Genomic DNA, 19,405 nt, shown 5'->3' on the forward strand with positions numbered 1-19,405 from the left:
CCTTCATTCTCTCCCCTGCACCCTCATGATTTGTCATTTCCTCTCCTCCATCTATAACTCCTAATACCTTCTTCCTCTCCTCCATCCACCTCTGATCCCATTCTTCCTCTGCTCTGTCCACCTCTGATCCCTCTTTTCCACACTTCCCTACATTGTGATCCCTGTGCTCCCCAGAGCTCTGAGGCACATCCCTGTGTGTGAGTTGCTTGTGCAGGAGCCTGCATGTGTGGTGGCCCCAGGGCAGGGATGACACAGACCCGCTGGAATGAGAGGGAACAGAGTCTGGGCGTTCCTCTACAAACGCACTATTAAACCCACTTCAGTACACAATGAGCTCATCTTAATTCAGGTCAGATGTACATCCTGCTTTCTCTCTCTCTTTCTTTTTCTCATTTCATTTTTTTTAATTGATTGCATAGTTCAAGCTTTATTTGTCTGTACCTTTCCTTACCAGTTTTCTCTTCTGTCCGCCTCCTTCCTCTCTATTTGCATTAGCCCTACAATTTATACAGAGCCCTGTATAAAGAACCCTGTTTTTTTGTGGAGAACTAACATTTGTCAAGTTGTAGCATGAGGACAACTTAAGCTTTCTGCAGAGGTCACACACTCATGCACTGAGGACAGAACTCCCTCCTTATCACAACTTTGTGAATGCAATCTAATCATAAACAATAATAAAAGACATTTTGTTTAAATTGTGAAGTTCACAAGGTCAAACTTTATCCACAGACAGCCCCATAACATCCTCTCTATGCTCTCGCACCAGCACAGTGCATTTAGAAAACAGGACCACTGTGTTATTACAGGCATAGGAAGAGGTATTCTGCAATCTATGTGATATGCAGTACATATCATGAAACACTTATCAGCACCACTGTATCAATATTAATTCAGTATAGTATGACTGCATGAACTAGTGAGTATTAAGTTATGTGAAAGAGTACACATAGATTGTGTTTACACATGTATTGCATTATGTCTATTCTCAAAAAAGTGTTCATTAGCTACAAAGTTTTAATAAAGTGCAATTATATCTGACAATGAACATGGACTAATATGATGATCATAATCATTTGCAAGCAAAAAGAAATGCAAATGTACTTTGTCATTTCATAGATTTTAATAGATTGAATTGTAGATATCATTAACTTAAGATATCATTAAGCAAATCTTCTACTCAGTGGTCCTTCATGATCAATCCACACACTAGCAAATCTTGCAAAAACACAGGAAGTGAATATATCACTCTACACTTTGCATGAAACACTGCTGTTAAGAAGGCACGAAAACCAACATCTATTTGTGCTACTTCCCTTTAAGGCAAAAACAAGGACCACAAGTAGATGGGTGCTGAAGGTGTGAAAATATTGTGCATTTAAAGCAGCATGGGAAATGCAACCACAAATTGACTTCCTTCAAAGCTGTGCACAATGTGACAGCCAAACTTACAAGTTGCACACAGTACACCCAGGGTGGGACACCACAAATAATAGATGTATAGGTTTAAAGATAAATCTATAATTTAAAAAAAAGCAAATAGTCTTTCTGGCTGTTTTAAAGTTGACATGGTTAATGTCATATTTAGACAATAATAAAGCGAGACAAAATTTTGTTTTGAAAATTAAAGAAAAATTGACAAACTTCTTGGTCAAATGGTGAAAACCAACAATGCCTGACAACAGTTAGTGGTTTTGAGGGATGCATCTCATAAGGTCATACAGTCTAACCTTGCACTTTAATAGGTTACCCATTAAAACTATTATAGAAGTCTTTTCGTTTAATAAAAGCACCTGTTTTGTATATTTAAAAAAATTGAGAGAAATATTTAAATACTACATTATCATACACTGATGATGAAATTTGCCACATCTGTACTGAATTCGCTTAACACAGATGCATTCAGGTTGATTGTGCTATGTAATGGAAACAACTGGGCTGAATTCCTCTGTGGAGCCAAAATAGAAGAATGTCATTTTTTAATGCCTTGTGCCCACACCCATCCACGCAGAGAGCTCCACTTACAAGTGAAAAGGTTGAGGTTTCCACAAAATGTTGTATCTCACATGGTTGACTAGTAATGTCCAACGCATTTAACTCTGACATAACTCAGCACCAGATGTTTATAATTGAAAAGCAGAGCGTATTCAGAACAGTTGGACACCGCTTCACTTCGTATGATAATGATAGCCGTGACATTAAGATCTGCTGGCTGTTTCTTATGCCTGGTTTTAACGCTGGTTTGTGTCAGTGCAGCTCCCCCAAGACCTTCTTTAAGGAGTCGGAGCGTTAGGGAGGGAGAGAAAAAGAGAGAGCGCGAGAGGTCCTCAGGTTTCACAGCTGCAGGCCTAGCTCAATCCTAAAGTAAATGGACTTGAGGAAAGCCAATCCTAATTGATTCCAAGCCTCAAAGCTCTTTAGTAAACATTGTGGAGCAATGAAAATGACTTGTTATCCTAATTCATTGGATGCTCATGCTGTGCACTCAGCAGAGCTGAGGAACAACCCGAAGAAGCAGATGGAAGTGAGATTAAACTGATTTTGTTTGGTGATTTTGTCTCATTTAGAGACATATTTACCACAGAGCTCCATAAAGTATGTTGATACTAAAAGATTTATAGACCTACAATGATCACATACACAACCTTTACCATTTTTGACAAGGATAACTGTTTTTTAATAGTCTCTTAGGTTACTATGGTTAAACTCAAACACAAAGATTTACACAGCGGGAACCTAATTGTGCTTCTAGTTTTACATGATAGACTTGTTCACAAAAACATGGTAAATCAAAACATCCTGAGGTCTACAATTTTGGTGACTTAACAGGATAGTATCAGGACTCTGGATCAGACTGAGTACACCAGTCTGTGAAGTGTCCAGTATGCCCTCTATGTAGGAAGTTCCTGTGGAGAGACCCTGTGCACTGAGACTATGGTGAGCCTTAATGGCTTCCTGTGGAAGTTCTGCTTCTCAGTGGAGGGGTTTCCTCAGCCCATTTTCCTGCTGATGTGAACTTTTCCAGATCAGTTTTCTCTTGTGTGAATATTCTCATCCTATTCATGTGTCAGGATTCCACCATCCTACTAAACAAGTGGTGCCTCAGCAATTTCAGACCATACAATTGCTGCTCAGAGGTTGCCTCAAATAATGTGTGGCAGATAACTGCAGCTGGGACTTCAGTACAATTCTGTGGTTGCCAACCACCACCACATGGCATACCAGCTCTGAGTTTTGAGTGCTGCGATTTTATGGCAGTAAACAGTAACACCACCACTCTTGAAACAAAACAGTAAGGGCTTTGTGGTCACAAAGGGCTGCAAAGTGAAGTGGTGAGTCAGGTAAAGAGTTCACAATGACAGGTAAACTCAGGTGAAGCAGGCCCAACAACGTCTCTGTTACTGGCAGTGATTGCTGCTCCTCCAAGGGGTTGAAATTCCATCCCTGTCCTCAACAAAGAGCCTGACAGGGTGTCAGTCAGACTTAGTGATGGGCCTCCCATCCAATATTCACTAGCTCCCGAAGCTGTAAATCTACACAAGGCAGCCTCAACACAGGGCCTAACTCTGAGCCATCTCAATGTCTAACAAGTTTGCCACAGGCCTGGTTTACAGTAACAAAGCCCTGGCACAGGTTTGAAGGTGGCTGGAGTTAAAGCACAAGGAATGAATGAGGTCAGTGGAGTGTCCTCATAAGGGAAAAAGAGTACATAAATGTTTGTGTGCATGTGTATAGTGTAACAGTTATGTTACCAATATATTCAGACAGAACTGCAGCAGAGGGAAAGATATTACACTCAAAGAGATGACAAAATGTATAAAATCAATACCCCATGCTACCTCATTACATACAGTGTGCACATATGGGCCATCAGGACAAAGTAGCACACCACACAGATTGTAATTAATATGTTTTCTCTATTTGCAAAGGTACCAGAGAAGCAGAGTTCTAAGGTGGCCGCCATTCCCATACTGTGAAAAGAACTATTTTAGAACATGAAATGCTAAACCGGTGAAAAAGCAGTCAAGGCTTAGGCTTCAACAATGACTTCATCTTGTCCTCTGGGACCCTCTTTGGCATGCTCAGCTATGGGACAACACTGAATGAACAGCAAAACACAAATCGCAAGTCCCACACACACTGCTCCAAATGTAATGAAACATTGACATTGCCTTAGAAACAATGGGGGGTGGGGGTGGGGAGGTTGACAGCTGGCACAGAAACACTGGGACCAGGACGAGACCGAGGCTGTCACTATAACGGGGGCACACTCGAGGTGAGAGAATCCCCAAAGATCACCGCACTTGTCAGACAATTTTCATTCTGTCATCAATTCTCAGCAGTGCTCAACTCCTGCTTTGTGTCAGGCACAAAAGGAAAAAAAATGCCTCTCTCTGTTGCAAGTTTCATAAAACCTGTTTGTACCTGTTACTTGACTTTACCCTGCTGATGTTTTGCTAAATCCTTCTGCCAGTGCAGTCTGCTTACCCTATCTGTCTATTTGTTGATGGAGCCTGAGTTATGACAGAGCTGGATTGAGGAGAGGGCAGGGCCTGCTGGATAACTATGCTGGTATCATGATTTCCCATCCGTGAGTGGGACTGCTGGTGCTGGCCTTGGCCTGCTGGGCCATGCAGTGAAATGTTCTGTAAAGAGAAGAGAGGAGACGAGTGAGCACAGTGTAGAGGTTTAGGACTCTATAAAGAGTGTCTCCAAGTTCAGCAAAACTCGAGTATTTCAATTGTTTGTCCTGGGGCTTTACACATTCAGTTTGAATGGTTAATGAGGACCTATGTGAACTGAGTTTAGGAAATACTGAGAATTGAATGATGACCAGATTTTAACTCAGACTTTAACTTAACAACATGCCACTGTAAGTGCATCTCCAACGCACCTACAATGGCATAAAGGTCTTTGCACTGCAGCTCAATTATTCAGTCTTCCCCAGTATCACCGTATACTGACTATTTTAGGTCCTCACTGGCTGATTGGTGTTTTGTTGAAGTTTCAAGTTTTTCACTCCTTATCTGATCTTGTTGTGCTTTTACACTCCCAGAGAGTCTTGCTTTGACTCGCCTCCTGCTGACTTTGCAAAGCCTCCCATCTTAAACCACACAGGCTGGGCAGCCTAGACATGGCTGACCTGAGCACACACGATCTCCAGAGCCAAACCACAGGGACAACAGCTTAGCTACAGCATGCAGTGCATATCTTCCCAGACGTTAGATAAGCAGTCTGTCTTGTGGTGATTTGACTATTACCCATGTTTCAGGTCAAGGTGCTTCAGGGCAGATCTATAATGCATAAATGATCACGTTCTTTGTGAAACGTCAATGTTTGTGACTCTGCTCACTTACAAACTGTCTGGTCAGGTTTTTTTTTTGTTTGGTTGTTTTTTTTTTTATTACTGCTAAAAAAAAAAGATGTCTCAGGGGTCTGTATGTCTTTCTGGAAAAAATAAGACTCCCTCCTTAAGAGATGGAGATCTGTTTGAAGCTACAGGTGGAGAACCAGTTTTTTTTTCTCATCTGTGATGGGTGACAAATCTCCACCTGCTAACCTTGTCTGGCACTGTTGACAAGATAGATGGGGTTAAAGAAGTGCGGCGCTAGTGGCACCACAAGAGCTGGATAAGCAACAATCAAAGTATAGTTTTGATAAAAGTGAGAAAATAAAGCAGAAATATTGGCAGTTATGAAGACCTGTGGCTATCCAGTTTTGAACAAATGAGCAGAATGTGGTTACATGACGTCTATGTGTTTTCAGTCTATAAAAAAAATATGTTATCAGCTCACGCAGTGTGAGCCGCTGTTAGTGACATTACTCATGATCGTACCAGATAAGAGCTCCTAACCACCTAACCTTTGTGGCTTTGGTCTTCACCTTTATTTTATTTTTTTTTAGTCTGAGGCTTTGTCCTCTGTGCTGCAGTACCTGTTTACTGTCCTCTTCTTCCTGGGCTTTGCAAAACTCCTGCTCAATAGAGCAGTCCAGGTCACTGAACAATCCCACTTCCTCACAGTTCTTTAAGAAACGTGTCGGCGTGGGTGTCTGGTCTGTAAACCAAAAAGAAGTTTTTCAGGTTTAAAAGCAAAAACATCTGTATATGAGAAATGTGGACAGCAACGTGTACAGCATTTAACATAAATGTTACTATGTGATTTTTTTTTTTTGCACACGAGAGGTATGCCTAATTTTATTTGCATATCTGAAATATTCATACAGTGTAAAAGCTCAAACAAATAGAACCATAATGCAAACAATATTTCATTTAGGCACCATGTCTGCAAGAAGTACAGCATGCACGAGAAAATACCTAAATTTGTTCAATCAGTTCCGTGAACCCCAGTTTTACCAGCATGCACTTTAAGCAAGCTAATGGACTCCCCATCCAAAAGAATAAGAACACATTACTTCTATTTAGTCGGTGAGAGACACTACCTTCGACAGCCCAGTTTCAGCTGACAAAGTACAGATCCCACCTACAGAGCGGGGTCTCATTTGTTGAGCTCAGTCAAGCCGTGGTATTCAACTTGACATTGTGGGGGGTGCACACAGATCAGGTTTCAGACTGTTGAAGGTGATTTTGGGATCACAGTTGTTTCAAAGGCTAAAAGCATACTTCATGGTGTGTTTATCCATTCTGGCTAGACTGAGGATTGACTCCAACTTTCGTCATGACGTGTGTACTCAAAACACAGTTTTACTCTGCAAATATACAGTACCTTTTCGATTAGCAGAGACTGACAATATTACTTACGCTCTATTAAGAAACTGAGTAATGTCCATTTTTAGTTGAGTCAATGCAAAGCAAAATAGAACAGGTCAAGTTTGGGTCATGAATTATAGTACTAAAAGTTAAGCATAGACAATTTTGCATGTGACTGTGCGTGGCTGAGGTGTAACTTTGTGTACAGTGTAACCACTGACTTTATTACTATATAATACACTGAGTTCAGTGTATTAGTAAAGAAATAGTCAGAGTTGCAACTCAGACAAAAAGCGATAAAGACACCTGGCCTAGAAAATCTGATCCTGCTGACTACGGAGTGTAAATAATAAAGAAGACACTACTTGAATAGGCTGCTTGTAGCAGTTTTAACTAGACGATGGCTGATGCAGTAGGGATGTTACAAGCAACAGAGATCTATACTATTGGATCGGTCTTGGGTTGACTCTTAATGTGCTCTTTGAACTCTAGAATAATGTGCAGATCAGCAGCTCAACACACCCTATCATCTCTAAAACGTCCTTTCTCCCATGTGGTACACAGAACAATGATGCACTGAATGACAGAGAAAAGCAAATCAGAAAGACAAATCTAACATAATTTGTCAATTTTGCTCATTTGTCCAGCTTTTCATCAGGCAGTTTATTTCTATATTACTCAAGTGTGTGAATGAAACTATGCTGTAGGGTAGCATGCATCATATGATTTACATTATTGTAAACAGCTTCTGCAGACACTGTTAAGGGCTACTGATGACAGACAAGTGTCTGTGCATGAGTCACCAAGACACACACCTGCAAACAAACTACGAGTTTCTTTTAAGTCTGTATTGATGTAGCGTAACTCACCTGATAACATGTTGTCATTCTTTATGGAGGGGAACTTAAGGGTCATCTCATGTTTGTGTCGGTGTATCATTAGGTGGTCCTCTGTGGGGAATCGCTATTGAAAAGGAAGAATTGTATGTATGAAAAGAGACAACTATGAGTAACTGATAGGAAGTGAAGCCTTGCCCTAAAATAACATTCGCTGTTATTCTAGTTATTCTTGCCTGTGTACGAAAGAAGAGACTTTTTTCTTTTAACACCTGAATTGCGTACAGTTTGTGTTTCTATCACTTCTGTGCTATTGCATTTCTCCTTCATGCACGAGAGAGAAACCTACTCTGAAGCCCTTCTCAACGTACTCAAATTACATTCAGACATACATACACACATACACATGTACGCATTGCCATGTGTCTCAACACTCTTACCTGAGAACAGCCAGGAGCGTTGCACATGAACGGCCTTTCCTGGTCCGAGTTCATCACTCTGGCCAACTTCTCATAAAACTACCAAAAAAGACAAACGAAGAGAGCAGGGAGGAGAACTGAATAATTTTGCTTTCCTTGCCAGGACTGAAGAGGGAAAATACACTTGTGTCATGCAAGACATGAAATTGCCACTGCACCTGGACTCGTTTTCTCACGCTACAGTAATCTGGGCTCTGCTAAAATGACATCAAGGCTGAGGCTGTGGAAACACTGGGTCTAATAACTTCAGCAAAGCTCAACCACTGGGAAAACTCTAAATATTTCGATATATGGATTTTCTTTATATCCACATTTTTATTGCACATTACCACATAGACTGTAAAATACTGAAAAGCTGTTAATGAACAAAATGAACAAATCTGTCTCTATAGACGCTTCATAGTAGTTGTGTAAGTATTTATTTTTCATTAAGGTAGCTATGCAGTAAGACCAGATTTGTCTTTAAACGGAAGACACTTACATCTGGTCGAACAGCTCCATATTTATAGGTTTCAGCCATACAGCCATCAGTTAAAGGCTTAATTAATTGTTTCAGTTGGTATACATCTTTTAGTGAGAACAAGAAAAGAAAGCAGTGGCCGTATGGCAGTGTGCAGTCACAAAGTGCAGCTTACTTGGTTGAAATGTTAGTTTAAAAGCATACAAGTAAGGGGGCATCAAGTTTGTTCACTTGCAACTCCGATCGAATGTGTAGTTTAGCAGACACTGCTCAGTGCACCCGCAGCAATGTATCATGTCAAATGTTAGTGGGTTCAGCTATTATGTTAACTTTAATAATTCAAAGAAAAACAGGCCGAGCATTCCTAGAAGATGAAGCAATAAACATAAATCTCTACAAACTTTGGAAATATCATTTTCCCTTGTTAACTTTCAAAAACAAAATCAAGCAAAACTGTGTAAAGAATCCATTCCGCATCCAACATAAAATTCGGAATTTTGGACAGTATTTGTCGATACATTTCAAATTTAAAAAAAGACCCCAGAAATAACAGGTGCATAAAATAAATATCAGCATCAAACACATTAAATAACATGTCAAACTTTGACGAGCACCTAAATCAAATTCGATGCCCACCAGGCGCATCACGCACATTAAGATATTTATGCTGCAAAGTTTAGCAGCAGCTTACCTAATTGTGCCTGCCAAGAATTTATGTTTTTCTATTACTGTAGGCATAAAAGGAATATATCTATCTTTTTTTATTACTGCATTTTTATTATGTCTTTTTTTTTTTTTTTTAAAGTCTTATTGAGGATGTTAACCATTTGTAACCTTACCAAGTTTGAAGTTTGGTCAGATTCTGTGCTGAGAATATTTAAGTAATTTTTGTTAGGATCTTTGCATTTAGACAGCATTAGGTGGAAAAAAAAAAAAAAAGTATCTCACTTGTGTAAATGAGAAAAATGGTTTTCATCACAGTCAGCAAAGCAATGGGCAGAAAATTGTATTGTTTGTGCAATCCTTTTACAAAATCATACTTGGGTCGCAGCTTATTTGGTATTTAAAGCTCTTAGTTTTGCTATAGTGCAAAAGTATAAACTATTCTCCTAATAAACACTAACAAGGAGCCTCCGAGCAGTCATCACATTCCAATAACACAGATGCCAAGCGCTTTCAGACAGATGTTGTACCAGATGTTAAGTGGCTACGATTATTTGTCTTTTAGGGCCAAGCAAACATAAACATGCAAAACAGGGATGCACCAGTATGTAGGAAGAACATCAGCACTGGCCAGTGTCAGCCTTGTTGACTGTCCTTTACTGAGTAGTCGAGAGCTGAAAGATTTCAAAATAATTGTTTTTTGATGTAAAGTTTTCATTGTTTCCCTGGCACAAATGATTACATACAAACAAAAGATATATATGTTGGCATTGGTTCTTTGCAAATTGTTATTTCAACATAGCATTTTTATTGGTATCTGCCCAGAATCTCACAATTCTAGCACCCCTATTTCAAACCTCACACATGGAAACCGTAATTGGCCAATGTGTGGTTTCAATCCAAAGCCCACAAAGCGCATGTGGACAATCAGGGTGTCTAGCAATACGAGACGTGCATTTTGTATTTAATTACTGAATTAAGCCTTCTGAGTGTTGGCTGAATGTTTTAACGAAAGTCAATGGGTACACAAAAAAACTATTTCCTCTCTGTTATGATAACTCAGAACTAAGGCTAAATAGTGAAAAGCTGACATAATGAAGTAAACAGAGCAGCAGTAATTTTTCTGTTTAGTTTTCTCTGCTTTATATTGCACAACTTCAATCTCATCAAAAAAAAAGGGGGGGGGGGGGTTGATAAGACACTAAGAGTTTAATGATCAGCAAATAGGTGTGTAGTTAATCCTGTGCGCTCTTAGTACAACTAGAACATCTGCAGTATTTACAACACTGATACTGGACCACATCATTTCCATTTAATGGCACATAAAACATTTCCATTTATTACTTGCATTATTATCATCTCTGCCTGCCACCAGTTCTGCACAAGAACAAGAACTGCACAAGAACTGCAGTGCGTCTGTAATTCTCTAAGTTACTATGACATGTCAAGTGTCAAGCATGAATACCTTTATACACTATGTACATGTCTGTCTTTTTCATAGATATAGGCTATTTGCTTGAGCACAGTCAAAACAGTCAAATATTGTGTTATGCTAAGCAGTGCTGTTTTCCTAACAAGCTGTACTTCATGACCAAGCCTGCTGAACAGGGTCTGGACAGGGTCTCTCTGTCAGAGAGCAATGAGACCTGGTCTCTCTTTCTATCACCAGTTCAGTTCTCTAAAACAGGGCCCCTAAAAACTCACCTGGTCTCCTTTGACACAACAAACATGACCAACAGTGAGCCTTAAAAAAACTAAGCTCAGGGTGAGAGCAGGTATAGAAGCAGTGTCTGTAGATAGGTCCCTACTTATTTGTGTTTTAAATAAAGGGCCTTTTTTTTTTACATCTCAACCGTTGATGGGACAGCATGAATCCACTGTTTGTACAACTCTTGTTGGAACTGTTGTTTTCTAGCTTTCATCATGATTGCCAGTACGAATTTGAAACACTTCTTAAAAGACATAAAAACTTTACAGCAGAACAATATAAGGCATTAATAAAAAAAAGTAAGAGAAAATGGTTTCCATAACTGTAAAAAACAGAAACGTTTACCTTCCTGTTCCTGTTTCTAAAACGGGACTTGATCATTCCATCACATTTACTAGGAAATTCAAACCATATGATGCATAAAACTTCCAACCATCAATTCTGCGAATGCCTCTGCGAATTATCCAATAGCTTTCACACTTCAAATTATCAGCATTCAACGCCCTTTCCTTGGACAGGGCACTTGGCTCTCATTTAATAGAGATGTTTTAGTTTAGCAGAGGAAATTTGGTTACACTTTACATTAACTGCATCCTGATGTGAGCGAGGGGAAGGATTAGGGTCCGGCATTCGATTTCAAGAGGAACCGGGGAAGAATTCTCCAGGTAGACCACATATTCGAATTTAAACAATATGGTGAGGAAAAGAAGGGTTGGGGTGCAAAGGCATATGGGGTTAAAGCAAGCACAAACATGCACAGCAATTCAAGTCTCCAGCTCCCCACAGCCTGGGTTTTTGACAGTACAAGTTCAAGGAAGGATTACAGTGATCCCTGAGGCAACGAACACGGACCTCTCTGACAACGTCTGCCCTGAACTTCTGCTCTTAAACTGAAAGAAGACTGGTCTGATGTAAATGTAAACCTCAAAAGCTTTCAATTACTGCTCTCTGACACAACATAAACTCATAAATCACATAATGAAGCCTCCAAGGTCTAACATGGGATTAGCAACGCTCATATTATGCTTACTGTATTATTCTTAGCATTCATTTTACAGTATTGCAGAGAAAGGGGAAAAGAAAGTTCTAGGATTAAAATAAAGTGCTCTGACTTCTGTGTTGGACTTCTTGATCAGACTTGAGATTTCCCTTATATTTCCTATCATTTCGCACCTTCTCATATTGCCAGGGGTACCTTGAGCAAACAAAACAAACATCAACAAATGCAGGTCACATTTCGCTGCTGCAATGAGCCGCTGGATTGCAATCAAGCTTTACATGTAAAATACATATCCATGAAGGTTATTGAATAACACTCTTAGAGAATATACTAGTAGGTTTAATGCAAACTTGTTGATTTTATGGTCTTTGCTATTTGGCATTTGTTTACATAGGCCCCAATGATTATTATAAACTGCTATGCATGATGTATTTTTGCTCTAAATAAAGAGTTGCTTTTTGTCCATCTAGTCAACTTATTTTGTTATTTTTGTACCTCCTTCCAGCTTTTACTGAAACTATAGCTTTCGTAAACTTATATTTTATCCTTTTAAGAAGAAAAACTTCTTTCAAACCCTTTCATGAAAAGAAAATCCATCTCACGTTACATTAAACGCACGAGAAACAAGTGGTTATTGATAGGGCTGTCACGTAAACATAATGACAGCGGCCAGCGAGCAATCAAATAATTAAACAATCTTTCTTCTTTTTTTTTCTTTTTTTTTTCAAGCTGTACCATCACAAAGCGCGCACCGTCAGCACAACCTTACTCAAAGTAACCCTCAACATCTCAGCGCTTAATCAAATATCGACTGGCCTGCAGAATGACGTAATGTTGGTGAACCTTACTGTTCCAAGAGGAAAAGGAACACAAATTTAACGTGAACAAAGGCATCGGTCCTTTTCTTTCTTTCTTTCTTTCTTTCTAACTGGGGTAACAGCATAACCAGCGGGCACATAATCTTCCAGACGATCATTGGTGAACCGCAGCACGCACGAGTCCGGGAGATTAGCCTGCTCTGCGTATCCCTGGATGGGACAGGCATGACAATGATGCAGGGCTCCAGTTTTGGAGCTTAAGAGCCAAGAAAAAACTTTGAAGATGTGCCAAATTGGTGTGAAGTGCAATAAAAAGCACCCTTTGCATAAAAAACAATTGAGCATTTTTCAGTCCTTTGACATGAATTTATGCAGACTTGTCTCCGCCGCTACCTGACAGACCAAGCTGCAGCGGCACTTGACTCCGCGTTCAACTTCAACAGCAGTCAGAGAGACAGGCCAACACACGAACAGCGAAGTGAGATGACAATGCACTCACTCAAACAAAACTCGCACGACACTGCGGTTGCAGACATAAATGAGTTCTGAACAAGGAAAAAACAAAATTTTTAGAAAGACTGCTGGAACGATCAAGAAAACAAGCTGTTGCATGAAGAGAGAAGGAAAAGTATCGCTTTTTTTTTTTAAAAAAAAGAAAGGACAACAAACCTGCAGAGGCGCATGCACGGTCCTCTGCATGGTGGCAACGCTTTCAACTTACCAAACAAGTGCAGAAAACGTGAAGCAGTCTCTCAGAAGAAACCACGTTGGACTGAGAAAAGATTACAATACGATCTATTTAGAGAAGCATAACGTCACCCTTGGTGACGTCACGTGGGATTCCTGAACTTCTAAATCATTGTGGTCCGCTGGTAGGCGGAGCCAGCGGGGCGGGGTTTGCAAATACACGCCCAGGGGCATGAACACCGCTGGACCTTAGTGGGTGTGGTCCAAAGCTGAAGCGCAAGTACAGACCAATTAAATAAGCGCAAAGTAAGCGTACAGTACTGCATCTTTAAATTGAGTGACATCAAGACAGTGAAACAAGAAAATCCGATAAACAGCTCATGGCATGAAACACAATAATCTGGACCCTGCAAATTTCAATTAGCAAAATGGACACATTTTGGGGGTGTGGGGTGGGTGGCTTAAAAGCTCATTTCTAGCTCCATATCTTTATTTTCGGACTCACTAGCTTTATATATATATATATATATATATATATATATATATGACAGAAAATAAGAAAAAGCAATATAGGTCCACATTAAAAAGGAGCCAAAGCGAAACTGGCTTTTAAGATCCACTTTCTTGCTCTGACATGTATGACTTGTGATGCATTTTTCATGCAGAATACAAATACCCTCAGATTTGTGGTCCTCTGCTAATTTGCAAATTAATGTAGAAATGTGAAGCATCTTAGCACAAATTTGAAATACTGAAAGTAATTATGACACTGGGAACCTCTTCAAAACAAATTACAATAAACATACACAACAAGTCTGATGACTTCAGAAACTGTGAAGTTCTGCTTTGCCAGAATGATGATCCAACCTTGGTGACAATTTTCACATTTCCAACCATTATAAATCTACATATTACTCTAGGACTTTACTGTTACGGCCTGAGAAAAATGTTTTCTTTAAACTGGCTTCTTTTTTTGCTTATGTTTCACAGTTAAGCTGTAACCTGGCAGGACCCAATGCACCATCGACAGCTTGACTTGCAAATGAACTGAATGTGCAAAACACAGACTGTTGTATGTTGCCTTTGCTGAAATGTGCCTTAGCTACAGCACACAGAAGAGATTTAAACAGTTCTGAAGTGCAAAGCATTTATGTTGGAGTTCTGCTCGACCTGCTGGTGCCAACTGGCTGTGATTTCTTGGGCCACAGACACTGGTAGTGAAGCCATCCTCGGTTCCAGGGATTAATGACTCCTCACACTTTGAGAAATGTTTACCACTCGCCACTCCACTAGACACACTAAGAGCTCTGTCACTGAAACAATAACGCAGTCTGAAAAGCCCTCATAACTCAGAGCCTATCCCGCCTCTGTCTTTTAACCAGAGCTTTAATCAACATTTATGACATCCTTTTGTCTCTTTATTGCCAATATATTTCCCAACCAATCCAAACATTATGCTCCCAGAGGAGCAGACTATTAAGGTTGGAAAGAGCCGATACAGTTTGGGTCAGTGACCCACACTAAAGTGGACTTGATCTATATTATACTAAACCTTTTATTATTATGCCTTTGTGCAATGCTTCTGGCTAAGATCACCTTGGGAAGATAAGAACCAGTGATGATGCTTCTTTGTAGCAGGTGCAAAAGGTGACGGAGGCTAATAGCAAAAGCGTCTCATAGGTTTTCAATTTTCAACAAAATATAAAGCACTTTCATGAATATTCCACTTTGCCTAAGAATCAGCTATAGGAAATAGACGTCCAAATGAATACTGCTCTTCATACCTTAAACATAGGTAACTATGCCTGCAGAGATGGCAGCGTAGAGCTCTCATTGACTGTGCAGCAAATTAAATATATCTGTTATCTTTGCTGCATGCAGATACTTCTCTAAAGTGCAAAGGTGCATTAATGTTGGGGTAGAAAAAAGCATATTCCTAATAAAAGACTAAACAGCTTGGTATATCTGTGGGTCTTTGTCAGCTGGTGTTTTCTAGTTTTTAAAACACTGTTTTCTTCATGCCATGCACTACTGGTGCATCTTCGTCTTCATTATATTACATTTTGATTTAAAAGCAACATCCAAAGCTCTGAATTTACTTAACAGCATATCAAAGCAGTAACTGCAAGGAATTCTGAACTTTAGTTTGTAGATGAGCTCATCCGTAGTGGCATGTTTGTTTTAAAATCTTAATGTGTCAGTCAATCAAAGATTTCAGGTCTGCACTATCTAGCTGTTATCACATATTTGAGACCAAGTAAGCCATGACTGCTGTGGCAGAGGAAAAGATGCAAAGAGGATAAGACCTAAGCCGCTAAGTAAATTTTACTTACATCCAAAATAAGATAGTCTAGAATTTTTTGGGTTATGTTTGTCTGATAAGTCCAACAGCAGTAGAAGCATTGACAGACTCAAAATTTCTTCAAAAATTATATAATTCTTTATTTTTATTACTTATTGGGATTAGGTTGTTTTATGCTCTGTTTAAATGTAATGTTTTACAAACTTAATACAAAAAACAAACTAGAATTCCAAGCTGTTAATCTCTGTCTATTTTGTGGCAGTGTCATTGATTATTATGATTTGAAAACATAATCATATCTTTACAAAGCCAGGAAAATATACCAGACTGGTTGGCTAAGCTGTTCATATTTTTTTTCTTCTGAACAAGTGGGAATGTTGTTGCATGTGCAGCGTTTGCTGCTCAGTGGTTAAAGATAAAGAACTACTGTGTGGTGAGCCAAACCCCTCAGAACATACTGGGTATCACATTGTTGACACCTTGTCAATGTCAAGGTTCTTAATATATATATATATATATATATATATATATATATATATATATATATATATATATATATATATATATATATATATATATATATATATATATATATATATATATATATACTATCTATCTAGATAGATAGATAGATAGATAGATAGATAGATAGATAGATAGATAGATAGATAGATAGATAGATAGATAGATGTGCGTGTGTCACATTAACTATGACAATCTTCAGTGTCATTGTCACAACATGTAAATACATTGTTTCTTTACACTGCAAAACAATGATGCAGTAATCCAAATTCAGTACTGGGTTGTGGGGATGTTTTGAAATTAAACTCCAAAATAATGATTTAAAAAACCCTTCACAGTACATGCATTTGTTTAACCAATACAATAACATTTGTACAATGCAACATTTGAGTTACTCATACATCTTATAAAGTTAGACATACAGATTAAATCTTCTTTAAATGAATGGTCAGCTAACTAATGGACTCAAAAGACTCATGTTCTTGTATCACTGCTGAGCCTTCTAATGGACCTGAGAGTCTCATTCAGCTAAACATATATGCTGGAGGGTCCTCAGCAGATAACCTTAGTGACTTTTTCTCACTTAAACACTTGACCCTGTATCATTTACATTAGGTGGCCGATGAATGGTGCTGCCTGATTGAGGGCTCTGGAGATTCATAACTGTGTAGGATGATCTCTTTGCTCATTTGTAAGTAAGTCTACTACTCTTATGATATATGAACTTGGCTTCTGGATCACTTAAAATGGATTATTAATAACATTTGTAACACATTTTTTAAATGTTATATGGCTAGGCTAAGAATAACAATAACACAATACCTTTAGATTACATTACAACACTGCATGGATAATATTTTGTGAGTGGCATTTTCACTGTGTTAGTCATCCCTCTATGATTTATATTGGCTTGCAGGACCCGCTGTCTTATTACAAATCACTAAATAAACACACTGATGATTTGAGTTAGCAATAAAGTCACTAGGGAGGTGTTTTCACTTTCAGCTGTTTGAAATAAGTCTCTGCTCTGTGCAAAAATGAAGCCAGAAGAACTGAGGTGCCCTTTCTTTACTGTAGTGTGTAGGAGTGAGGAAATGATCTTATTGGTTGGCTCAAACTTGCTGGGCAGTTCGCAGAGAACAGAAGGGTTTGGCCACTTACGAGCAGCTGTTAAACGTGACTTTGCCTGCATGTGTTTCCCCAGTGAGGTTGAACAGCCTATTCAGTACATCTTAAGCGCAAAGAATCCCAAACACATCTATTACCTCATGTATCCATATACTGAAAAGTAATGATTAAGTGAAGCTTTACCCGTCAAGCAAAAACATCAATAAATAACAGAGGATAAGCAATGCCAGTATTTAAAAAAAAACCCATCAGTTTCCTCAAGCAAGGAGCTGTGCGTGATGTAATGCTTTCATAGCAATATCCCACAGTGTTCTCAGGAATAACTGGAAAAAATAGTTTTACCATCACTGGTCTGAAATTTGGATGGGCCCAGTTATGACCCATTACACATCTATCAGGCATGGACTCAAAGTTACCACACAGTCAATGGATGCATAAAAGAAAGTAAGTGAAGATTGCTGGGAATTTTTTTTTTGCTGTGATTTGGTATTTTCAAAAGGTAATTCTTCAGGTCACATTTTATATGCATTCTCACATGTACATGTAGAGACCTGTGTTTTGGTCTTACTAGTGGTTGCATCAGTCACTCTGTTCTCCTGAAAACAGTCTGACGGGAAAAAAAAAGGAAGAAACCAGCTCCAGATTAGATTAATGACAGGGTACAAAATGTTTCATATCTGTTACTCTGACAAGTAATTTAATTAAACGTAGCACACACACGGTGTGCCACGTTCAGAATCTGTGCACATTTTCAAATTGATTTTATGAATTAATGAACGATGAAAAATGGCAGCATGTACTAATTTCCACCCTGTCTCTCTCAGACCACTGACAGAATAAAATCCCTGCGCAGAACAAGACATGTGAAGTGCTGTTGACAGTCGGGAAAAAACATATAAAAAATAAAATCAGGCAGAAGGATGAAACCTTTTGTAGGACCACACTGTTGACTACATTGGCGATAGTCCTGGGAGACCTTTAATTCACTGGACACGACTTATTTTTATTGACTGACCAACACTGCCACTCTGTGGCCATTAGATGCTTTTAAGCTACTTGTTGCTCCACTGTGGGATTCAAGGCACAAGTGTGTCCAACCATCCATCCATCCATCCATCCATCCATTCTCTTCTGCTTATCCTGTTCAGAGTCGCGGGCGTCATAGAGCGAGAGGCAGAGTACACCCTGTACACCCTGCAGCCTGTCGCAGGGCTAACACAGAAAGACAGACAACCATTCCCACCCACATTCACACTTATGGGCAATTTAGAATCACCAGTTAACCTAACCCCACTAACACAAGTGTATCACTAACCGCATTTCCAAAAATATATTTGCTCATCTAGAAGACAATTTAGATTAAGATAGATACTTAAGAATATGTTAAAGTGGAACACACCCTGCCAGGCATGTAATTAGAGATGTTCTGAACATGAAAGGAAAAAGCAAATAAATAGCTATTAATTAGCGATAGCCCCATGATGTTCTGCATCCCGCCAACTGTGCAAACTACACGTGTTAAATTTGACAAAATGTTCAAAAAGCAATTTCCTCTCAAAACATTACAAACAAAATGTAAACAGTGCTTTGGGAGTGCGTTTTACGGTGTAAACCTGTGCCTTTGTAGTTAAATAATATCGCTGCTATTTTAAATGTGCATATACTTATACTTTTACTTATCTCATGTTTTAGTTGATAATTAAAATTTGACCAACATTGCACATTGTTAAAAACAAACTTTTATAACTATTTAAAATGTTAAATAAGTGATGCAGCTAGGTTAAATGTTTATGTAGACCTTTGGCACAATAATAGCAACATTTTTATTTTTGACTAGTAATTTATTTGTTGAAATGATTACGTGTTTTATAAATAAATAAATATGAAAAAATGCTTAACAACTTTATATAACTTTCAGTATTCATAATATGTGATAAATGTTTCCGAGTTTGCCAAAAGGTTGTCATCCACCAATCCCCTGCAGTCGTACATTCACGATTCACTTCAGCTCGAACCAATTAGATGCAATTTATCCTGAAAAGAAAATATTTTGGCTTTTCTAATGAAAGTCAAACAGCCTCACTTCCGGTTTCATT

At 38.9% G+C, this 19,405-nt stretch overlaps 1 protein-coding gene across 1 annotated transcript in view; it reads right to left on the reverse strand.

Moving 5' to 3' along the window:
• Window positions 1-19,403, reverse strand: part of creb5b (cAMP responsive element binding protein 5b) — a 41,463-nt gene extending 22,060 nt beyond the window's left edge. The window contains 5 exon segments of the mRNA XM_030750872.1: window positions 4,486-4,643; window positions 5,932-6,053; window positions 7,576-7,669; window positions 7,983-8,060; window positions 19,393-19,403. Coding sequence (XP_030606732.1) covers window positions 4,486-4,643; window positions 5,932-6,053; window positions 7,576-7,669; window positions 7,983-8,036 — 428 coding nt within the window. The 5' untranslated portion in view covers window positions 8,037-8,060; window positions 19,393-19,403.
• Window positions 19,404-19,405: the final 2 nt, after the last annotated feature.

The sequence above is a fragment of the Archocentrus centrarchus genome, chromosome 16, assembly GCF_007364275.1.
Source record: "Archocentrus centrarchus isolate MPI-CPG fArcCen1 chromosome 16, fArcCen1, whole genome shotgun sequence".
Lineage (NCBI taxonomy): Eukaryota > Metazoa > Chordata > Actinopteri > Cichliformes > Cichlidae > Archocentrus > Archocentrus centrarchus.